The sequence below is a fragment of the Acanthisitta chloris genome, unplaced genomic scaffold (genome assembly GCF_000695815.1).
Source record: "Acanthisitta chloris isolate BGI_N310 unplaced genomic scaffold, ASM69581v1 scaffold4094, whole genome shotgun sequence".
NCBI classification, from domain to species: Eukaryota; Metazoa; Chordata; class Aves; order Passeriformes; family Acanthisittidae; genus Acanthisitta; species Acanthisitta chloris.
Genome location: NW_008669696.1, coordinates 18,367 through 38,041, shown reverse-complemented (window position 1 = coordinate 38,041; position 19,675 = coordinate 18,367). Strand labels below are relative to the sequence as shown.

The window sequence follows — 19,675 nt, the reverse complement described above, 5'->3', positions numbered from 1 at the left end:
CTGCTCCATCCTCTTCCACAGACCCTTCCTCCTCCTCCTCACCTACCACCACCCCCTCCCCTGTTTCCCGCGGGGAGGATAAATTCGAACAACAACTAGGTGCCCCCCACCCCGGCCATGCACCTGCATGGACTACTCTGCCCTTCGGGAACACTTCCCCCCGAGGAGCCAAGGCTTCGCTTGCTCTTTACCCCCCTTACTCCTCGTTTTGGGGTTGTTTTGGGTTTTTATTCCTTTTTCTCACCCATCCTTCTCTGCAGAGAGGGGGAGCAGGAGGAAGCCCCCTGTGAGGAGCGTGGGTGTTGTGGGGGGAACTGCCGTCCGTCCATAAGGGTGTAGGTGAAAGGCATCACTCTCTGTTTCATCCTCCTGCACATCAGCTTCATCTTCGTGCTAGGATGCTGGTGGGGCTGGGGGGAGCAGGGTGCTGCACTGTCTGAGGTTGGCTCACCAGCATTGCATGCCAAACGGATGCCTGACGGCACATTGATATTTATAATCCGAAATCTAGTTAGTGGTGCTTGAATCCCTGTACTGTAAAGCTGGTCTTTTCACTTCAGGCTCTTTTCCCACGAGGTTGAGGTGGGTACCACCCAATGGCCCTGTCTCCTTGGCCCTGGTGGCCTGCAGCAAGCGAGCAGATGTCCCCATTGGAAAGCCATCAGCCCACTTTTGTTAGCAGCCCTCACCACGTCTTCCTTCCCTGTGACAGGTTTTCCTCCTCCATAGGCAAAAGCACAAACACCAGTGTTGCGTCTCGGGGCATCTGCAGCTCACTGTTGGTTCATTTTTGGGGTGCCCTAAGGGAACTGGGCTCTGGTGTGTCCTTTATGCTAATCCCAGCAGGAGCTGGGCTCCTGAGGATGTTCTGGAATTGGGGAGCTGCCCTTGGAGAGCTCAGATGGCTACAGGACCAGTGGGAGGGTGTCCTGGGACAGAAGAGCAGGACACTGCTGTTTCTCGGCAGAATTGGCCCAGAATAGTGCCTTAACAATTCGAATAAACCCCTGACTGATGGGTGAGCTCCAGGCTAGTCCCATTGCAAGGTTCATAGCTAAAGCAAGACCACATTCAGCCTGGTGGTGATGTTCCTCTAGCTTGTTGCCTGTGTTGCTCTCCCAAGCTATGCCTCACCCTGCGGGGTTGGCATCTATTGCCCTGCCCTGGTTTGGAGGGACCAGTAGGGACCAGTGAGGGCTGTGGTTGGTTTGGTGATGTCCTGCAGCATTGGTTAGTGCATCTCTGGCCGCACTGTGTTTGTTGAAGTCGAGTTGGTCTTTGGTTTCACTTATGAATAATATGGCTGGCTTTGTGCTGCTGGAGGACGAGAAGAGGAAGGCTTTAGCAACCTTTTTGTTGGACACGGGTCCAAGCTGGGTCTCTTGCTGCTGTGCTATGCCCCAGGGTGTCTGTGTTAACCTGACGGTGTCTGTGTTGTCTCTCTGCCTAGGCAAGTGTCCCCTTTGGGGTCAGGGAGAGTTGGGAGCACTGCAGGGGATGCAGAGCATCCAGCACAGGCAGAAAGGTGCTGGGGTGCATTGCAACTGATGCCTTGCTCTCAAGGCCAGCGCTGTGGATGCATGCAGACATGGGGCAGGTCATTGAGGAGGTGCTGAGCAGGGCTGTTGGTAGGCAAGAAGAAAGGCTGCAGGAGTCCTTTCTCATATGCACCTTGTTCTGGGTCACAGCAGGGTGGTGGGGACATTGAGCCATGTCTGCCTCTGCAAGAAGTCTTGGTGCTTCATCTCCAAATCAGCAGAGCACTTGAGCTGCTCCTGCAGAGATGGGAGGATTCAGTCACGTGCGCCGGGGCTTTGTTGGCTGGGGACATGCAGGAACATGATAGGTACAGGACAGGGGAACATTTGGTGATGTCCTGAGTGCTCTTTGAGGTGTTGTCCCCTCCTGCTGAGTGGTGTCTCCCATGCCTGGTGTCTCTGGAAAGCTGGCTGCTCCTGTGGAGGTTAGCATTTTGGAGCAACAAATTGCTTTTCATCCCCATGTTGGCTGGGATCTTGTGGATCCCTATCACTGCACTCAGTACCAGTGAGCTCACTCTCATCTCCATCTGCTTTGAGCAAAAAGAGGTTGCTATGGCAGAGCTGCATTGCCATATTGACCTCCTCAGGAGGGTACCAAAGGCTTCTCTGCTGTCCTCCTCCATAACCCCTGGGGCTCATTGAGGTGGTGCAAAGCCTTCTCAGACACATCCAGAAGGGATGGGGGCATTCAACTCTTGGGGCCATTGGCTTTCTGAAGGGACCATGACCCATACTGGAAGATGATTGCTTTAGAGAAGCATTCAGTGATACCCTTGAAGGTGTTGGAGGGCCTCAGTAGAGTGGTCCCTGCTGTTTCCTCCACTGCCTCATACATCCCCCTTGGGCTTCCCTGTGCTTCTTTCCTCTCATGCACAGCCTTGAGACAGGATGGGAGCACTGTGCCCTGAGGGCTTGCCTTGCTTGTATGGTCTTCTGTGATGGAGCCCATCAGCCTGCCTGGCTGATAGACTTCTCCCCACCAAGTAAACACCCACACCAACATGTGCTCCCTTGTAAGGCTCACGTGGAGGTGGCTTTCCCCATTCCTGTCCCAGTTCATCCTCTCCTAGTGAGGACCTGCCCCCTTGGACATCTCTGTGAGATGGGAGGACTTCATTGAGGCTAAAGCCCAGCGGAAGGCCCAGTGACTGATCCCAGCCGTGTCCGATCCCCTTCGAGAGCCTGCTCGTAGAGCCACTTGGAGACGTCGAGATGTGACCATGCACACAGCACTTTGGAGAACCAGATCCCTGCTGCTCCCTCCCCTCTCCAAGGCCTGGGCAGTTCCCAGGAGTCCTACAAGGCCTCCGAGCCCTTTTGTCTACACCCTTACTCAGCCCCAATGTGTCTTCATGTCTGGTTTTCATTAGCTTACTAAGAGCTCAGACGAGTCGCTCCCGCAGTGCCTCGTCCATCCCAGATCCATCCCGGCTGGTCCTGTTGCACCTGCTGGGTTAGACAGGGCAGGAGGTGGTGGAATGGGTCCATTTTCAAGCTTTTTATGTTTGGTTTGTTGTTTTTATTAGTTTTCTTTTTTTTTAAACTCTTGCACCTTAATCTCTCACATCCTTTCTTCGACAGACCGCAAGGGTGGAGAGGGGCTTGATTTCCATTACGCAGTTCATGAATATGCCGCAATGCAACGTTTAGCTGACAACTCTTCCCACACACCTGAACCCCAGACCTGTCCGGGTTGGAATTTCTTTTCCCCCTGTCATTTGAACTTTGGGGAGGGAGGGAGTCATGTGGGGAGGGTCATTTTTGGTTTATATATCCCAGGAGCCTGGTAGCACAGACCAGTTCACCTCATATATCCATGAGGCACAGCTGGCCCTTTGGACCACAGCCATAACCCCAGTGCGGTGGGAAGGTGATGATGGATGGACAGCCGGTGGGTGGGAACGGCTGTGACAGTGCAATAGAGATGAGCATCCGCTGCTAGACAACTCCACTGAGTGAACTGTTGGTTTGCCTGAAGTCGAGAGGGAAGGACAGACGGACAGACGCCCTTTGTTCACACGGACGAAGAGAGCTTCCCCACACGCAGCCCTGCCTAGTGGCACGTAACCATGATAGGAGTTGGGTTGAACTGACAAAGGAAGATAATAATAATTTAAAGAAGGAAAACAAAAAAATAGGGATAAGAACAATCTGAGTAGCATGGAACTTGAAGGAAACGAATGAAACCCCAAGCACTTGCCTCAAAACTAATTTCTCATGCCTGGTGTTTGGCTCTGTATTATTTTCCGGCATTCAGTATCAGTTGCCCAAACATGCCAAGTTCAGAGTGTATCGGTGGCTCTACTAGTGTGAACAAACTAAACGAAGCACTTTATTCTGTATAGATAAGGGAAGGTGGGGAGGGGAAGCTTGGATGCTTTTCGGAAGCGTCTTAAGTAATGTTCTAGGAAATGTATTATTATTATTACTTTTTTTTTTATGACCATGTGTAATCAATATATGTTTATCTTTAACTCCAAGTACAGCAGTTACTCTCTTTGGGATGGTGTGAGGAGGGGGAGGCTGAGATGGTCAGGTTAGTCTATTACCATGAGGCCAACTGAGGCAAGCCATTGTCTACCGCAGGAACGGGCGAGACTTGCTTCATTGACAGCCCCATTGGCCAATGTCCAGGAGGTCCCAAGAGGTTCATCAAAGCTGCCTTCCAGGACACAACTCACAGTCAGCCATCCCCATCCCAAGCCATCTTCTGCCTGGGGGTGCTGGGGCTGCTCTCTGGGCTCCCCATGAGCATGACGAGTCATGGTAGGGTAGGCTGGTTTGGGTTGTCCATAGAGGCCAGGTCCTTGGCCATGCTTTGAAACCTGCTTTTGGTCTCTCACCAAGGCACATCAGGGCTTGCTGAGCTCTGAAATTGGTGTGAGGCCAGAATTGGGCCTTTCCACTGCGTTCTCCCAGTCTGGAAGTGTTGTGACTGTTACCAAAGAGGTTGCAAGTGGAAGGACTGAATCAATAAATGATTTGTCTTTTATAAAAGAAAACCTAAAGCTCCACCACTTTCTTTGTTACCTTAATTTTGCTTTATCTTTTTTTTTTTTTATCTTTTCTTGTTTTGAAAGGCTCTTTTCAGGAGAGCCCAGCAGGATAGGCTTGCTGTGTCACGTTGTCTGTTGATGTTGCTTCACATGTATCGACTCTGTGTTAGGTTTAATGGGAGGCATGTGTATGTGTGTGAGACAACTAGACTATTGTGGGCCCAACAAAAGAACAGCTTTTCAGGGGAGGGTGATGAGCGGTTAGAGGAAGGGCCTCAGTTCTTGCAGTTCTGGAAGTGTTACTGTGGGTGAGTGCTGAGCTCCTGGGTCCTACTGACTCCATGAGGTTTGTGTGAGCTATGATCTGGGGCTCTCTGAGCTCCTTTATTGGCAGTGGAGAAACCCAAGGAGCCCATCCAAAAGCACCCAGCACCTTGATTAGTTTAAAATGGAGTGACGGGAACCTCGCCAGCAACGTCAGCACTGATACCAGGAAGCTAATGGAAGAAGAGATGATTTTCGCTCACTGTTGGGATGTACCTACACTTTTGCCACTGTCATTACCTGTGAGGGGACCTGTGCCACTGGAGCTGTGTGCATCTGGTCTGGGAAAACACCAGGCAGCAGCAAGGAGTGATGACTCTCTGTGCGTTCACGCTGTCATTTCTTATCTCTGATTCTCTTTGGACTGAAGCAGCCTCTTGGAGAGGTGGAGGAACATCTCCAGGCCAGACCTGCTGGCACGTGGTGAGATTTGGCCCTCATTGCTCAAGCAGTGGGTTGTTTCCAGTTCATCTGGGTCCTTTTATGCAACAGCTATTTTTCCTTTTGTGATTTCTTGCCCTGTACCAGCAGCAAAATTCCCATAGCTTTATAATGGATGTGAACCACATGGGAGCACCAAGCTCCTACTAACCATATTCCCAATGGAGAGTTGCAAAGTGAGTGACCAAGGATGGATACCAGTTTTATTTGCCACTTCTCAAGCTGTGATTGAGGGACCACACCATAACAACTTATGGAAGTTCAGCAACATTCCCATTGACTTCAAGGGGCACAGATTTCCCTCAGGAGAGCCAAGCAACATGGTTTAACCCTCTCTTAGGACCAAGTATCGACAGCTTTCCAGTCTGAGTCCAGCAAAAAGAGCTGAAGCAAAGGTGTTGGTGTCCAGTCCCAGGCAGGAGATCATATCCTGCCCCTGCAAGAAATGACTTAACAAAACTATTATTCTATGCAGAGATTATTTTTTTTAATTTTTATTAATTTTTCTTTTCTGCCACAAGCTATTTGGAAGATTCATCTTTAATTAACTTGGGAGTCATCCACAGGAAATTCTGCAGATCTGGGCAGAAGGTGGGTTGGTTTTTTTTTATCAGTGCATTTTTCACACCTTTGATTGTTTCAAAGGTTTTTGTTCCCTTTTTAAGCTGTTTTGTGACAGCCAGTCACCTTGGATTTTTCTTGTGAAAATATTTCATTACAGTTCTGATGTGATTGTCCTCTAAGGAGCTTATCCTGTAACTTTTTTAATCCTTGAAATGAAACCAGGACAAGACTCTGGTTTCTTTATTCATGCCGAATTCTTTCCTTCTAAATACTTTTTAGTTCCTCCATTGACTGAGTTTTGAGCTAGACAAATCAGCCAGGTATGATTTGTGATACCACAATTTTTATACCACTTTGAGGGAATTATTTTACAAGGTTTGTATTTGGTGGTTTTATTATTATTATCACCCCTCTTTATGGTATCATGACATCACAGAATCATGGAATTGTTTGGGAAAGGCCTTTAAGACCAAGTCCAATTATCACCCCTCTTTATGGTATCATGACACCACAGAATCATGGAATTGTTTGGAAAAGGCCTTTAAGACCAAGTCCAACTGGCAACCCAGCATGACCACCATGTTCACCATTAAACCATGTCCTCAAGTGACATATCCACGTTTTCTGAACACTTCCAGGGATGGTGGCTCCACCATTTCCCTGGGCTTCCTGTTCCAATGCTTTCAAACCCTTTCTGTGAAAAATATTTTCCTAATATCCATCCTAAATCTCCCCTGGCACAACTTGAGGCTGTTTCATCTCGTCCTGTCGCTGTAGGCATCCAGCTTCCTTCTAGGCCTCGTTAAGCTTCCTGTCCTCATATCCATGGAGAAGGATATGAAGCTAAAGTTTCAGCTCCCAAATGGGAGAAAACAAGAAGAATAAAAGCTGAGGCTCTCCATGGGGCTGGTTTGCTGCACGTATTTATCACAGCTTATGCTTGGTCGTTGTCTTCAGTTGCTGTGGGTGTTCAGTTTCAGCTCTATCAACACACAAACACAGGGGATTTCTTTTGAAATAGCCTCATTTATTTTTAAATAAACCACTGGTCAGATGGTGTGGGCATCAGGAGATTTTTACTCTAACAGATCTTTGTCCTGCTGCCAGTACAGTCGTGTTTCTATCAAAACACCATTATGGATAACTTTAAAATAAATATTCATTTTTCCTCAGTAGGAAACTCTCTGAGCCAAACACATGAGATCTCCATGTACTTAGCAAAGTAAAATACTCTTAGAAAAAAAGGTCAAACATTAAAAATATGAGAAACAGCAAAAATATAAAACCTTTCCCTGAAAAACAGCACTTATCAATCCATAGGCGAGGACATTGAGATCTGTGATTGAAGATGAGGAACCCAAAAGGCTGGAGATGAGTACTCATGGCACCCCCTCTCCATCTCTCCCCACTTTCCTACCCTTCTACTTGCACAACTCCTTCCCTCCTGCAGACTCAGCTCTTGGACTCACTCCAAAGTCAAGGTGGAGGCAAAGAACTAAGATTTTTTTTATTATATTTTCACTGCAACTTTCCAAATGTTTCTGCAGCCCATGCTCACTTGCTCTTTTCTTTCAACTGTCTCATCCCATCGTCCCTCATCAAAGTCCCCCTATGTTTCTCCTGTACCACTTTACTTTGACATTTCTCCTCTCCAGGGTGGGCTCTAGTACCATGCTCACAACTACTTTAGGTGAGGAAATACTTTATAGACCCTCTTTCCTGGGGAATGTCAACTTAGAATCATAGAATCGTTAAGGTTGGAAAAAGTCTTTAAGGTCATCAAGTCCAAAGAGCAACCCAGCACCACCACCATATTCCCTTCCCCACTTTCTGCCTCCACTGTTGGTTTGGAAGGTTCAACAGCCATTGAGAAGATGGGGAAAAACACAGAGAAAGAAGAATAAACATATGATCTTTTTGTCCTGTCTACTGAGACTGGGATAACTCATTGCTCTGTGCTGTTCAGTCTCCTCCAGCTCCTTGCAGGCTCCAGATCCCTTCTCTAGTTACCTTTTGAACATCTTCAAATTCCCATAGGGCTTTCAGATACATTCCCATCTTTCCCATTTAAATAAAAAGGTACCAATCACAGATGCAATGTCCTACACAATATCCAGATGTCACATCTCTGATAAGCATCACTTCACCTCCCCCCATCCCTCCTTACCCCAGACCCCATGGAAAAAGGGTCAATCACACCCCACTACATCTTCGTTAGGCGCAAAACATTGAGGCGCACAGGAAGGAAAGTGGCTCCGGAGGCATACTGGATCTCCCGGAGGACTCCTTCCCACTTCTTCTGCTCTTCATCATATCTGGGGAGAAACAGGCAGACAGTTATGGTGAGGAAAGCATCTTCTCTCCCTCCCTTCAGCTGCTCTCCATAGTGGCGCAGTCCTGGTGCTTGGGATGATGTCCCACAGGCATTATTTGGCCACAAGATTCCTGTGGGAGCTGCATGGGGACTTCCAGCTCTGGTTTGCAGCATCAGACTGGGGGATGTGGGTATCAGCACCTGGTCTCAGGGGAAGGGGCTATTTTTCCATTGGGAAACAGGTTGATGGCACTAAGATGGAACATCCATGAGTGAAGGACAGCAGGTGCCTGCTGAGGGTGCCAGAGCACCAATGTGAGGGACAGGAGCAGTTAATGCTGCATTAGTAGCTGTCACAAAGTGCTTTCTGCCTTCTTCTCTGCTCACATGTAAGGCTATCTGCTTCCCAGCCCAAGCACTGGCTGTTCCCAGGGAGAGGATGCATCATGCAGATGCTGCTCCACACCAAAGGGGAGGCTGGGACCAGCTCCAGGCAAAATGTCAATGCAGCAGTAAAGTTAAAGGAGTAGATTTTCCCTGGTGCATTGGTATATGAGGCTGGGAGAGGACACGGAACCTCCTAATGTGTCCTCCAGGGTGGCACAGGACAAACGTCCCACCCAGAGACCCTGCACAGAGCCTGCAGCTTTGTGCTTGGGTGACAACTTCCATCTCATATTGAGAGCATCAGGAAAGAGACACTATCTGTTTCATCACTAACATCCCTCCCACGGTCTCTTGGACAGCCCCAAGGAAGATCATCACCTCCAAACATCATTCAGCTCTGTTGGCACCAGCTCTCCAGATTCTGTCTCCACTGTGGCAAACCCTCCTAGCAGGTAGAGCACTCCAGACAAGCTCACGAGGCTGACTGAGCTGCGCTCCTGGGGGAACTCAGTGAAGGTGTCCCACCTGCCACATGGAGAGAGAGGAAATGTTAGAACACCTTGCTACCCCCATGCTGAGGGTGGCCTCAAATCAACTGAATTCACTAGTGACAGTTCAAGTTGTGCAGGTCTACATGGGATGGGATCATACACTGGCAGTTTTGGGGGACAGCTGTTCTCATTATCATGGTTCAGCTTCATTTTGCATTAAATACAGGACCTGTGAACCACAGCTGGCATGGACTAGTATACCACAGCTGGCATGGACTAGTATGTCCCAACAGTGAGACTGCAGCTGCAAGGCCCACCCAAAGTTAAGTCTAATGTGTTGGGTGAAGCTGCCAAGATGAAACTACAGCCCTGCAGGGAACTCAATGACAGCACCAGTTGGTGAAACCAATTTGAAGATGAGCCTGAGATGATCCATAGCTGCTCAACCATAGTGACATTGGTGATGCTCAGCTGTCTGAGAAATCATAGAATCATAGAATGGTTTGGGTTGGAAGGGACCTTAAAGATTATCTAGTTCCAACCTGCTGGCATGGTCATACAGACTGTGAGGAACTGGTATTGAGAGTCACAAACTCCAGAATGGATGGAAGTTGCTTAATGCACACCTGCAGCTGCTCCTTGTGTAGCTACACCCCAGAGATGTGCTCAGGTACATACTTGTTGGTGGCAATGTCATAGACTTCCACCGAGTTGGTCAAACCAGAGTCGGTCACACCAGCAGCCACATAGATTTTGTCCTTGTGCACAGTGGCTCCGAACAAGGAGCGGGCAGTTTTCATGGGAGCCATCTCCTTCCACTCAAACTTGGATGGATTGTAGACACACATCTTCTTCATACACTTCCTAGACAAAGATGAGAGGGAAAAGGAGCCTCAATCAGCTGCCAAAGGTTAGTTTTACACTGCAGGAGTTTGGGGATGTCTGCTGGGAAGAATGTTCGGTCTCCAGAGAGGATTTTGCTCCTCCACATCAGCATGAAGGAAGGAGCACACTTGTGTGTGCACCCAAGGATTCCCATGTCTGGAGTCATCACTTGTGTGTGTAGTATCCACTCCTGCTGTGCTCACTTAGGATAGGAGTTCTGAAAGCTCAACGTGGTGCTCACACAGCTGGATACAGGTTCGTGTAAACAACAGCCTCTCAGGACCTCGCACACAGACATCAAGACAGTGTTTTAGTGCTCCTGATCCACATTAATGCTGTGAAACACCATCAGTGACAACCCCAGCCCCGGGTCAGCAGTGCAAATTGTGAATGTATGCATTTTCACACCTTGAAGACCATTATCTTTTCCAAGCAGGACCTATCTTTGCTGGATTATGGCATGTTTGTTCTGCAGTCACACTTCTGCCCTGCAGAGCAGCTGCTGTGACAGTCCCTGACAGAGGCTTTTCCTGCTGTGCTCATCTGCAGGAGGGGAGGATAGGGGTCAGGTTGGAAGAGGTTTTTCACTCCTGTTGCAAATACCCATCTGGATTTGACTACTGGGATCATGCTGCTCCACAAGCCCGAGACAGGAGACCCTCAATGTGAAGAGGTTTCTTGCTGTCAGTGCCTCTCCCAATCTATGTGATGTGGGGGTTTTTTTTATGAGCAAAGAGGATCATAGAGTGGTTTGGGTTGGTAAGAGCATTAAAGATCATCTAGTTCCAACCCCTCTGCCATGGGCAGGGACACCTTTGACTAGACCAGGTTTGCTTAAAGCCCCATCCAGACTGGCCCTGGGGATAGAGCAATACATTCCCTCTCCTGCAAGGACACTACCACCTCCCTGATGTTCCTGTTGGCCTCCTAAGGGCTTGGAATGGGCTTCAAGCACAGAGGTGAGCTGAAGGATCCACATCTCACACCTTATCCAGGGGTAACCTAGGCTGGGTAGGTACCAACTCATGCTCTACACTCCCAATGGTTTAGGGGATGACTCCTTGAATTTCTCTTGGTTTTTGACTTACTTGTCACTTCCTTTGCCACCGATGACATAGACTAGATCCTTGTGTGATACCACTGCATGGCCATAGACTGCATAGGGAAGGGGATCAGCTTCACCCCACTTGAAGGACCTGGATCAGAGAAAGATGGGGAGTAAAAGGATTTGTAGCTTGCTGGGTGACACCTAGAGTAGATGGCACTTTCCAGACCTAGAGGTAAGCACAGAGCTTGACTCAGTCTCAAAAATATGAGATTTTCAATGAGATAGGCTCATCCAGTAGATTTTGTCATCCTAAAAACAGGGGGGAAATAAAATATGCAGAATGTTTATGCTAATATCCATTATTTTCTTCAGTATCCACTACTCTTGGTCTTCAGGTAGAGAGCAATAAGGTCCCCCTGAACCTCCTTTCCTCCAGGCTGAGCACCCCAGTACCTTCAGCTGCTCCTCATGAGACTTGTGCTCCAGCCCCTTCCCCAGGTCCGTTGCCCTTCTTTGGACACACTCCAGCACCTCAATGTCTTTCTTATCATGAGGGGCCCAAAACTGCACCTAGGAACTGAGATGCTTCACCAGTGCTGAGTACAGGGGGACAATCACTTCCCTAGTCGCACCGGCCACACTACTGCTGATACAAGCCAGAATGCCACTGGCCTTCTTGCCCACCTGGGCACTCTGCTGGCTCATGTTCAGCTGTGGGCAATCAAAACAATGCTAGAATAACACTGACCACATAATACTAGAGATAAAGTGGTGCTGATCACATCTCTACCAGCTTCAAACTGATATTCAAAACATCCCCTGAGCACTTAGAGGTGGCAGACACATCCTTTCCCAGAGTATGCAGGGGCAGATAAATGCCCCATTCTGTGAGAATGAAACTGGTTTCAAATCTCTGCCTATAAAACGGACTTTGAAGCACACACATCTAAATATAGACCAAGCAAAGGCTTGTTGACGCCCACTGCTCTGCCTCTTCGGGGCGGAGAGCAGCAGGCTTTCAACGTTTCAGTCTCCTGAGAGCAGAACAGGATGGTGCCTGTTAATAAAGCTCATGACTTAGCATAAGTCAGAGCCCATTGTCCAAAAATAATTGGATATTAAGCCTCATATCAATCAGGATGAGCCCTTCAGTGCCACATCTGAAGATTTTCAAAACAAACTTCCCTGTTCAAACCACTTCTGGTGAGACCACAGTGAATGTCACAGAGCTTTCAAGCAATGGGCAAAAGCAGAGGGAAAAACTCCTCTTGCTTCTCTGTACAGGTCTCACATGAGCTTCTGCTAATATCAGTCCCTGATAACATAACATTCCCAGTACAGCTTCCATCTCCAGGGGAGTTCAATTACAATAAATGGAGCAGGTGGAGAGAGACGGCTCAGAGCCCCAGGGCACAGCTTGAGACAGTCCCAGTGGTCCCAGCATCTAGATCCAGAGTTCAAGTCCTGTCTGCAAAACCTTTTGACCCCTGGAGAGCTGGAATCATTTTGCATCAGAGCTGCTTCACCTTCTCTATACCACCTCCCACCCCACATTCACATGTGAACACTTACAGTCGATCATAGCACAGGACTGAATCCAAGGTCTTCTCTCCCTCTTTCAGTTCTTTCCCTCCAACCACAAAAATAGAGTTTTCTGCCTCTCCCAGGCCGAAGAGGCAGCGAGGGGAGGGCAGGGGGGGCATCCCCAGCCAGTCTGCGTCCAGATGGTCATACTGGAAGGAAGCATATGATCATTAGTGTGTGCTCACCCTGCCCACTGCCTGAGCAAAACTCAGAGGCTGAGGGCAAAATCTGTTCTCATGTGCACCTTTGTCACCCCAGTAGCACTCTGTGCCTTTACCACCTGGTGCAGGATGGGAGATCTTAGAGAAAACCCATATGTCATATGATATATTTTTTATGGCAAAATGTAAGAGCAGAGATGACGCGGCATGAACATATTCTGTGCTGTGCAGCCAAGCATTGACTTGGAACAAGCCTGGTCATCTTTGGATGAGGGAGCCTCACGTGGGACCTATAATGGAGGAGTTGAAGCACTTCAATCTTTGAAATTTTTGCCTGAACCTTTTCAGATGTAGCACATCTCAGTGTTTCATCCTGATATTTTCCATCTCTGCCAGGTAACAGTGTGGTGTTGGCAATGTTGGCTACACGGAGTGTGCCAGACTCATCTGGTAGATAAGCAACCGATCCATATGGTGCTGCTAGATCAGATGGGAAAATCCTTGGACATCTGTAGATCAAGGCATTGCCCCACCTCCCACCATAGAAAAACCCCAAAGTGTGAAATATTATGAGGCTGGGGCCTCTCTGGGCACCATGGCTTGATGGGAACTGCAAATTGGGTCAAAAGTTTATAATGTAGCTTGATAGCAGAGGAGGGAATGATGTCTTGCAGCCAGTTTTGTAGGACTCCACAAGATGAAACTGTGATGCAGCATTGCCTGAAGCACTGTTTGCTATGGGCTCAGGCCAAAGAGTTTTAGCTAGTTGGGTTGGCTCCAAAGACTTGGCCTCAGCTGGGTGCCTGTGGGTTTTGTCTCTTTGTAAGCTGTGGTCCACATATGTGTTATTTATAGTGCAAGCCCAAACAGCTCAGTCATCAGGATAGTTCCTGCTTCTTGATGGATTCAGCATTGTTCTCAAGTCATAAATCTTAGAAGTGACAAAGGAAGGATACCCTTTTCCATCTGAAATGTCAATGGAATCATTTTGCTCCTGCCAAAATCCGCAAGGCCTCTGGGATTTATCAGCATTTTTACATTTTGGTGCCTGTCCTTAAATCTAACCTATCCCTGACCTAACACTTCTGACTTGAGCAGGAGGAATGTGAAATTAGGGAGGATAGAAACAGAGTCAGAAGGTGTGGGGAGCTGCCTCACAGTGGTTCAAGGGGTTGTCATACAGCTGCCTGTCTACATCTGTGTTGTTTCTGCTGAAAAGGGGCTCACACAGGAACTGTGAGCTATGTAATGGCACTGATGCAATAAATTACACCTTTGCAAACTGATGGCACTCTCCAACCCCAGGATGGATCTGCACCTCCCGTGCATGAGTGCCACAGCAAGGTGTGAAGGGACCACTGTCCCCTTCTTATGGGGAAGGAGATAGAAATAGCCACATGATGCCCAAGGCATTTACTACTGAGTCAGTGGCAAATTAGGAGCTGAATATAGAAATCTTGATGATTGCAGCTTACAGCCACAGAGTACTTTGGGTTCAAGGGACCTCCAAAGGATTTTAATCCAGCCCAGCTGGATGAAAGGCACAGCTTTGGAGTTAGAGAAGGTTGCCAGGGCAGCCAACTACAAAATGTTTTCAGGGATGTTCCCCCACTAGGAGTGTTCAAAGCCAGTTTGGATGGAGCTCTGAGCGACCTGGCCTAGTGAAAGGTGTCCCTTCCCATGGCAGCAGGATTGGAGCTAGATGATTTTTTAAGGTCCCTTCCAACCCAGGCCATTCTATGATTCTATGAAGGTTCTGTGACCTCTCTGGACTCTGCTCCATTACTGCTCTAGTACTCCTCCTTGCAGCTAACTGAAATTTTCCTTTCTGCACCTGGTGCCCATTGCCTCTTGTCCCACTTTTGTGTCAATCCAAGAAGAATCTGGATCACTCTTCTGTGTCCCCTCCCATTAGAGAACTGCAGACACCAATGAGATCTTCCCTTCCCCTTCTCCAGGATGATGAGAGCTGAATGTATGGGAGCTGGGACCTCATAGCAACCTTCCAGTATCTGAAGGAGCTACAGGGAAGCTGGAGAGGGACTCTTTGTTAGGAACTGTAGTGATGGGGAAAGGAGTAATAGAGATACATTGAAAGAGGGGAAGTTCAGATTAGATATTAGGAAGATGTTTTTTGCTGTGAGGGTGGTGAGACACTGGCACAGGTTGCCCAGGGAGACTGTGGATGCCCCAACCCTGGCAGTGTCCAAGGCCAGGTTGGATAAAGCTTTGAGCAACCTGGTCTAGTGGAAGGTGTCCCTGACCAGGTCAGAGGGGCTTGGGACTAGATGTTGTCATCATTGTTCTATGTGAAGGGCTGTATCTCAAACAGCACATCCCCCATCACTCCCACTGCCTTTCCCCTCCATCCTGCTTTCTGGAGCTGGATGTTCTTCCTGCTGGCTTCTCATTTTGTGGGATTCATCTGGCCTGCATAACCTCCTGACCCTTTCCAGGTGAGGACAAGCATGGTGAGGGTGGTGAGTTACTGGCATAGGTTTCCCAGAGAAGTTGTGTATGCCTCATCCCTGGAAATGTTCAAGGCCACTTTGGATGGAGCTTGGAGCAACCTGTTCTAGTGGAAGGTGTCCCTGCCCATGGCAGAAAGTTGGAACTAGATGATCTTTAAGGTCCCCTCCAGCCCAAAACATTCTATATCTATATAGTCTATGAGTCCTTGCACACATGATGCAGATGTGCAGCCCTACCCATGCAACAAGGCAAGGGAGGGATCAAGGCTGTATGTCTTAGCTTGGGAATGACCCTTACTTCATCCTTTCTGCCTGGATATATTATTGTTTCTTCCCAGAAGATGTGAGACATGGATAAGAATAAAAGGATTTCTGGGTATGGGAGGAAGAACAGAGGATTTACTGGATTCCTCAGAGTCAGCAGAAAGGGTAGGCGCCTTGACTTAGCTGTCTACAGGGAAAATGCTCTTGGGTTACAGCCCAGGCTAGGGCTCAGATTGCCTGTACACAGCTCAATCTGATCACAGCTTTGGTCACTGAGTTAGAACAGCCACTTTCCTTGTGGAATGTCCCAAAAAGATGACACACTGTGGTTTCCCCCTCACAGAATGGAAATGGCCAAGGCAAGGACTCTGAGCTGGAACAACCCCATCTCCAGGGGCAAGAATGGCACCAGAAATGGGGCACGTATTGGCAGGCAGGGAAACCCCCTGTGTCCTTGCCGTGTTTTCTCTGAGGCTGTAGCTGCTGCTGCTCCTTTTTTGGCACCTGGCAGAGTCACCCTTGGGTTTTGCTGGAAGTTCATCACCAAGGAACACAAAGGATGCAAAGTGGAACCCAGACCTGATGCCACTAACCTTTCAGTTCGTGTGCCCTATGGCAGGCAGGGTTGGGCCAAATTCTTTGTTCTAAACAGTCCCCTATTTAGGACTGGGATCATGAAGGCTTATTGCTATTATCTACCCCTTCAGTCCTCCTTCCTCAATTACCAGAACCCACCCTCATTGGGATCTGCCTTAAAAATACAGGGAGAAGGATCTCTAGTAAAGCAACTCAGATGTTTCCCCTTCATTTGTTTTAACATCACATGACAGTGAATATTACTGGCATCACATGAAAGCGAAGAACTGATGATGCCCTGAAGTGGTCAAAAAAACAAAAGAAAGATAAAAGTAGTACCTGTAGGAAGTAGGAACTCATGGGATCCTCTTTGCTGTCCTCATTGTAGTATAGTCCTCCAACAATGAAGATCTGATTCTCTTTGGTCACCAGACTGATGTGGTTCTTTGGGATTTGAGTAGACAGGGAGGCAAAATAGCACTCGTTGGCATTGGGATCATAGGCCACTGCTCCACTGTCACTCACCATGAAAATAAGGTCCTGGAGGAACATCCCAAAGCGCATTGTGTCATTTAAGATTCCTGGGAGAACATCCTCCTCTGTATCTTCCTCCTCATCTACTGCTCCATTGACAATATTGTCTTTTGCTTGATTTTCACTGTTTTTCTTCACTTTCTTCTTCTTCAGCACAGTGATTTTGCCTTTCTGGGCATCCTTCACCATCTGCAGTTTCTTGAGGAGCTCTGGGCTGGACTTCACCATGGCATGCTTCTCCACGTGGTCCTTGATGTAGTCGTTGGGCATGAGGCGGAAGCGAATGCTTTCAAAGATGACAGGCAAGGCCTTCTGCCGGCTCTCACGGTCCTTGGTCCCCACCCACTTCATCACTACTTCAAAGACAGTCTCCTCTTTCTCGATGTTGAGGGAGTCACTGGAGATGATGGCAATAAGCTCATCGGGGGAGAGCTGGTAGAATTCCTCATCCCGTGAGACCAGTGCAAAGCGATCACAAATGAAATCCCGAGCTGCCACAGCCAGACGGGCACAATCCAGCATCAGTCCCAGCCTGAAGATAGCCAGGCAGTTGCTGAGGCAGAGCCGCTTCTGCAAGAAGGACACGCACACGGTGAAGATGGAGGGAATCTGGAACATGTTGGCCACAGAGAAGATGTCCTGCACATTCTGCTCTGTGATCTCCAGCTCAGAGGTGTAGATATAATGGAGGATCTTGCCCATGACATCTGGATCAACGTCTTCCAAACTGACCTCCCTCTTCTTGCTTTCTTCCATGTCTGAGAGGAACATTGCTCGAAAATAGGGGCTGCAAGCTGCCAGCACCAAGCGGTGGCAGGGAAACTCCTTCCCTTTGACTTTTAAGACACAGTCCAGAAACTTATTGTGGTCCAACATGTCTTTGAGTCCATCCTGAAGAAGAGTTTGCTGGTAGAGACGCAATTCTTCCACTTGATCAAGAGGCAAACCCATGGTGAAGAGTAACCACTTGGGGTTTTTATTCCCAATCCTTCTTCTATAGGTAATTATGAATATATCTATACCTGAGCCCCTGGTAAGGAAACTTGCTCAAAGCAGGACTCTCAGCCTCCCTTGCTTCCAGACTGTCAGCACACTGGGAATGTGAAACGCTCCCTACTATTGCAGCTGTCTGTGTACTTCAGTTTCCAGCGTGAGGCTTTATATATAGCCACAGCGCTACAAAGCTTAAGGAATCCATACTGCAGCATGTGTAAGCCGATCACACTTTAATATGACACATTGGACAAGGAGGAAGGGAGGGGGCTGGGGGAACAGCTGTAATTCCAGCCTCAGTAATTCAGGAAGGGTCTGTCAGCTCATGAGTCACCGCGGGGGGAGCAGGAGATTTTGCTGCTGTGCCATGATGGGAGATGCGCACAACCCATCGGCTCCAGCACTGTGCTTGGGAAAACAGCCTCCAGGTGAATCAAAGATCCAAATCTGCCTTCTGGGTCATGGATGGAAAGGCTGAGACTTTTTCCTGACAATGTTTAACTGACTTCTCCAAAACTGTTAAACCTTCAGCTGTGCTAAAAATAGACCATGAAGTCAAAGCTGGAAAGATGTAATAAAGGAACGTCTTATGTGGGCTTTGTGGCATCCCCTACTGCAGCCAGCTCTGTCCTGGGGCTGCTTTGATGCACAGGTTTGTCCTTTATTCTCCTCTAGGGTCACTTTTCAAGGGTCTTGAAGGGAGTGGAAATGGAGATAGAGCTGTTTATTTACAGCCCTGTATGGGGTACAAGATCTGTGCTGGAAGTTACTTAAGAATTGTCACTAAAGGAGAAGATTCAAAGATCCTGGGAGAGGGATGGCTGTCTTTCCCTGCAGTACGTACATGGCCCACAATGGAACAGTCTCTGGGCACCTTGTTATCAATAAATCCATCTTTTCCACATCTTGGTGACAGAAAAAGAGTCTGAGGCAGAATAGGAGTGAAGAGAATGCAACAGTGGACTTCAACTCACAGATGATGACATCTCAACACAGGTTCCTTCTTGCAAGTTGAAGGTCTCCTGATAAAGTCTACTGAGATTCAACATCCCTATATTGAAGTCTAGAGCCACAGCAGGACAACCTGCTTGTAAAATGAGGGTCTCCTGCTAAGGTCTTCTGATTCAACATGCCCATGATGAAGTCTAGAGCAACAACAGGACAACCTACTTAGACTTAAGCTGATGTTCCAGAACAGCTGAGGTCTCCAGGAGGTGTTGTGTTCTGCTTGTATGCCCATGGATGTCTAGGAAGTCCCATGGGTCCTCAAATGGCCAGTCTAGGTCCAATGCTTCCCATGGAATTCATAAGGAAGCAAATGAGTTTAGACAGCCATGGCTGAGCAGACTAGCTATAATCACTTATACCTATAGTAAAACTTGTACTTGAATCTGTTTTATCTCTTACTCTGGACCCTCTGGGCTGGCTGACACTCAGTGAGGGCACAGATTTAATTAATTATTTAATTAAGTCTATGCTAAGATATTAGCCACTATTCTTGCTGTATTTAAAGCCACATAACCCCTTACCCTGGCATAGGTGAATTTATAAAAATTGCCATGATGGCTATTTACATAAGTGGGAAGAGGGAGGGAGCTATACTGGTATGAAGCCCTTCTGTACTGGTGTGATTCCAGCAGCATCTGGGAAGTACCAATATAGCAAAGAAATAATCACAAGCTGTTTTCAGAGATCACATCATAAGCTCTTCTGCTGTGCTGCTCATCTGTGATGGGATCAAACAACAAGTGATGATCTTTGAAATGGGTCGAACTTCAGAAATCTTTCTGTGCTTCCTGACATCTGGGACTGGACACCCCCATCCTCTCCTCTCCCCTCCCTCTGCATTAGCTCTGCACTAGCCCAGGTTTAATCCTGTGTTGTTGTGCTACCAGCTGGGATTTCCCGCCCCCCTCCACACCCCTCCTCCTGCCTTTAATCTCCCCTGAGCCCTGGGTTGTTTTCACCGTGCTGCTGGGCATGTGCTGGCAGCTGAGTTTCGCTTCCATATTCCATATGGCACGAGGTGCTGCTGCTAAAATGCAGCTACAGCCTGTCCTTTCCCAGAGGAGCTTTGATGGATTGGTGGATCTCTGGTGTT

At 48.2% G+C, this 19,675-nt stretch overlaps 2 protein-coding genes across 2 annotated transcripts in view; one reads left to right on the top strand and one right to left on the bottom strand.

Moving 5' to 3' along the window:
- ZBTB47 (zinc finger and BTB domain containing 47) overlaps positions 1-99 on the top strand; it is a 6,898-nt gene extending 6,799 nt beyond the window's left edge. The window contains exon 6 of the mRNA XM_009073400.1: positions 7-99. Within this exon, the coding sequence (XP_009071648.1) occupies positions 7-99 (93 nt within the window). The remainder of the gene's footprint in view (positions 1-6) is intronic.
- A 7,970-nt stretch (positions 100-8,069) lies between these two features.
- On the bottom strand, positions 8,070-17,532 carry KLHL40 (kelch-like family member 40). The gene is made up of 6 exons (XM_009073399.1): positions 16,387-17,532; positions 12,564-12,724; positions 11,032-11,139; positions 9,737-9,922; positions 8,946-9,092; positions 8,070-8,181 (listed from the first exon to the last, which is right to left on the bottom strand). The coding sequence occupies exons 1-6, from the start codon at positions 17,530-17,532 to the stop codon at positions 8,070-8,072; spliced, it is 1,860 nt and encodes a 619-aa protein (XP_009071647.1).
- Between the last annotated feature and the right edge of the window lie 2,143 nt (positions 17,533-19,675).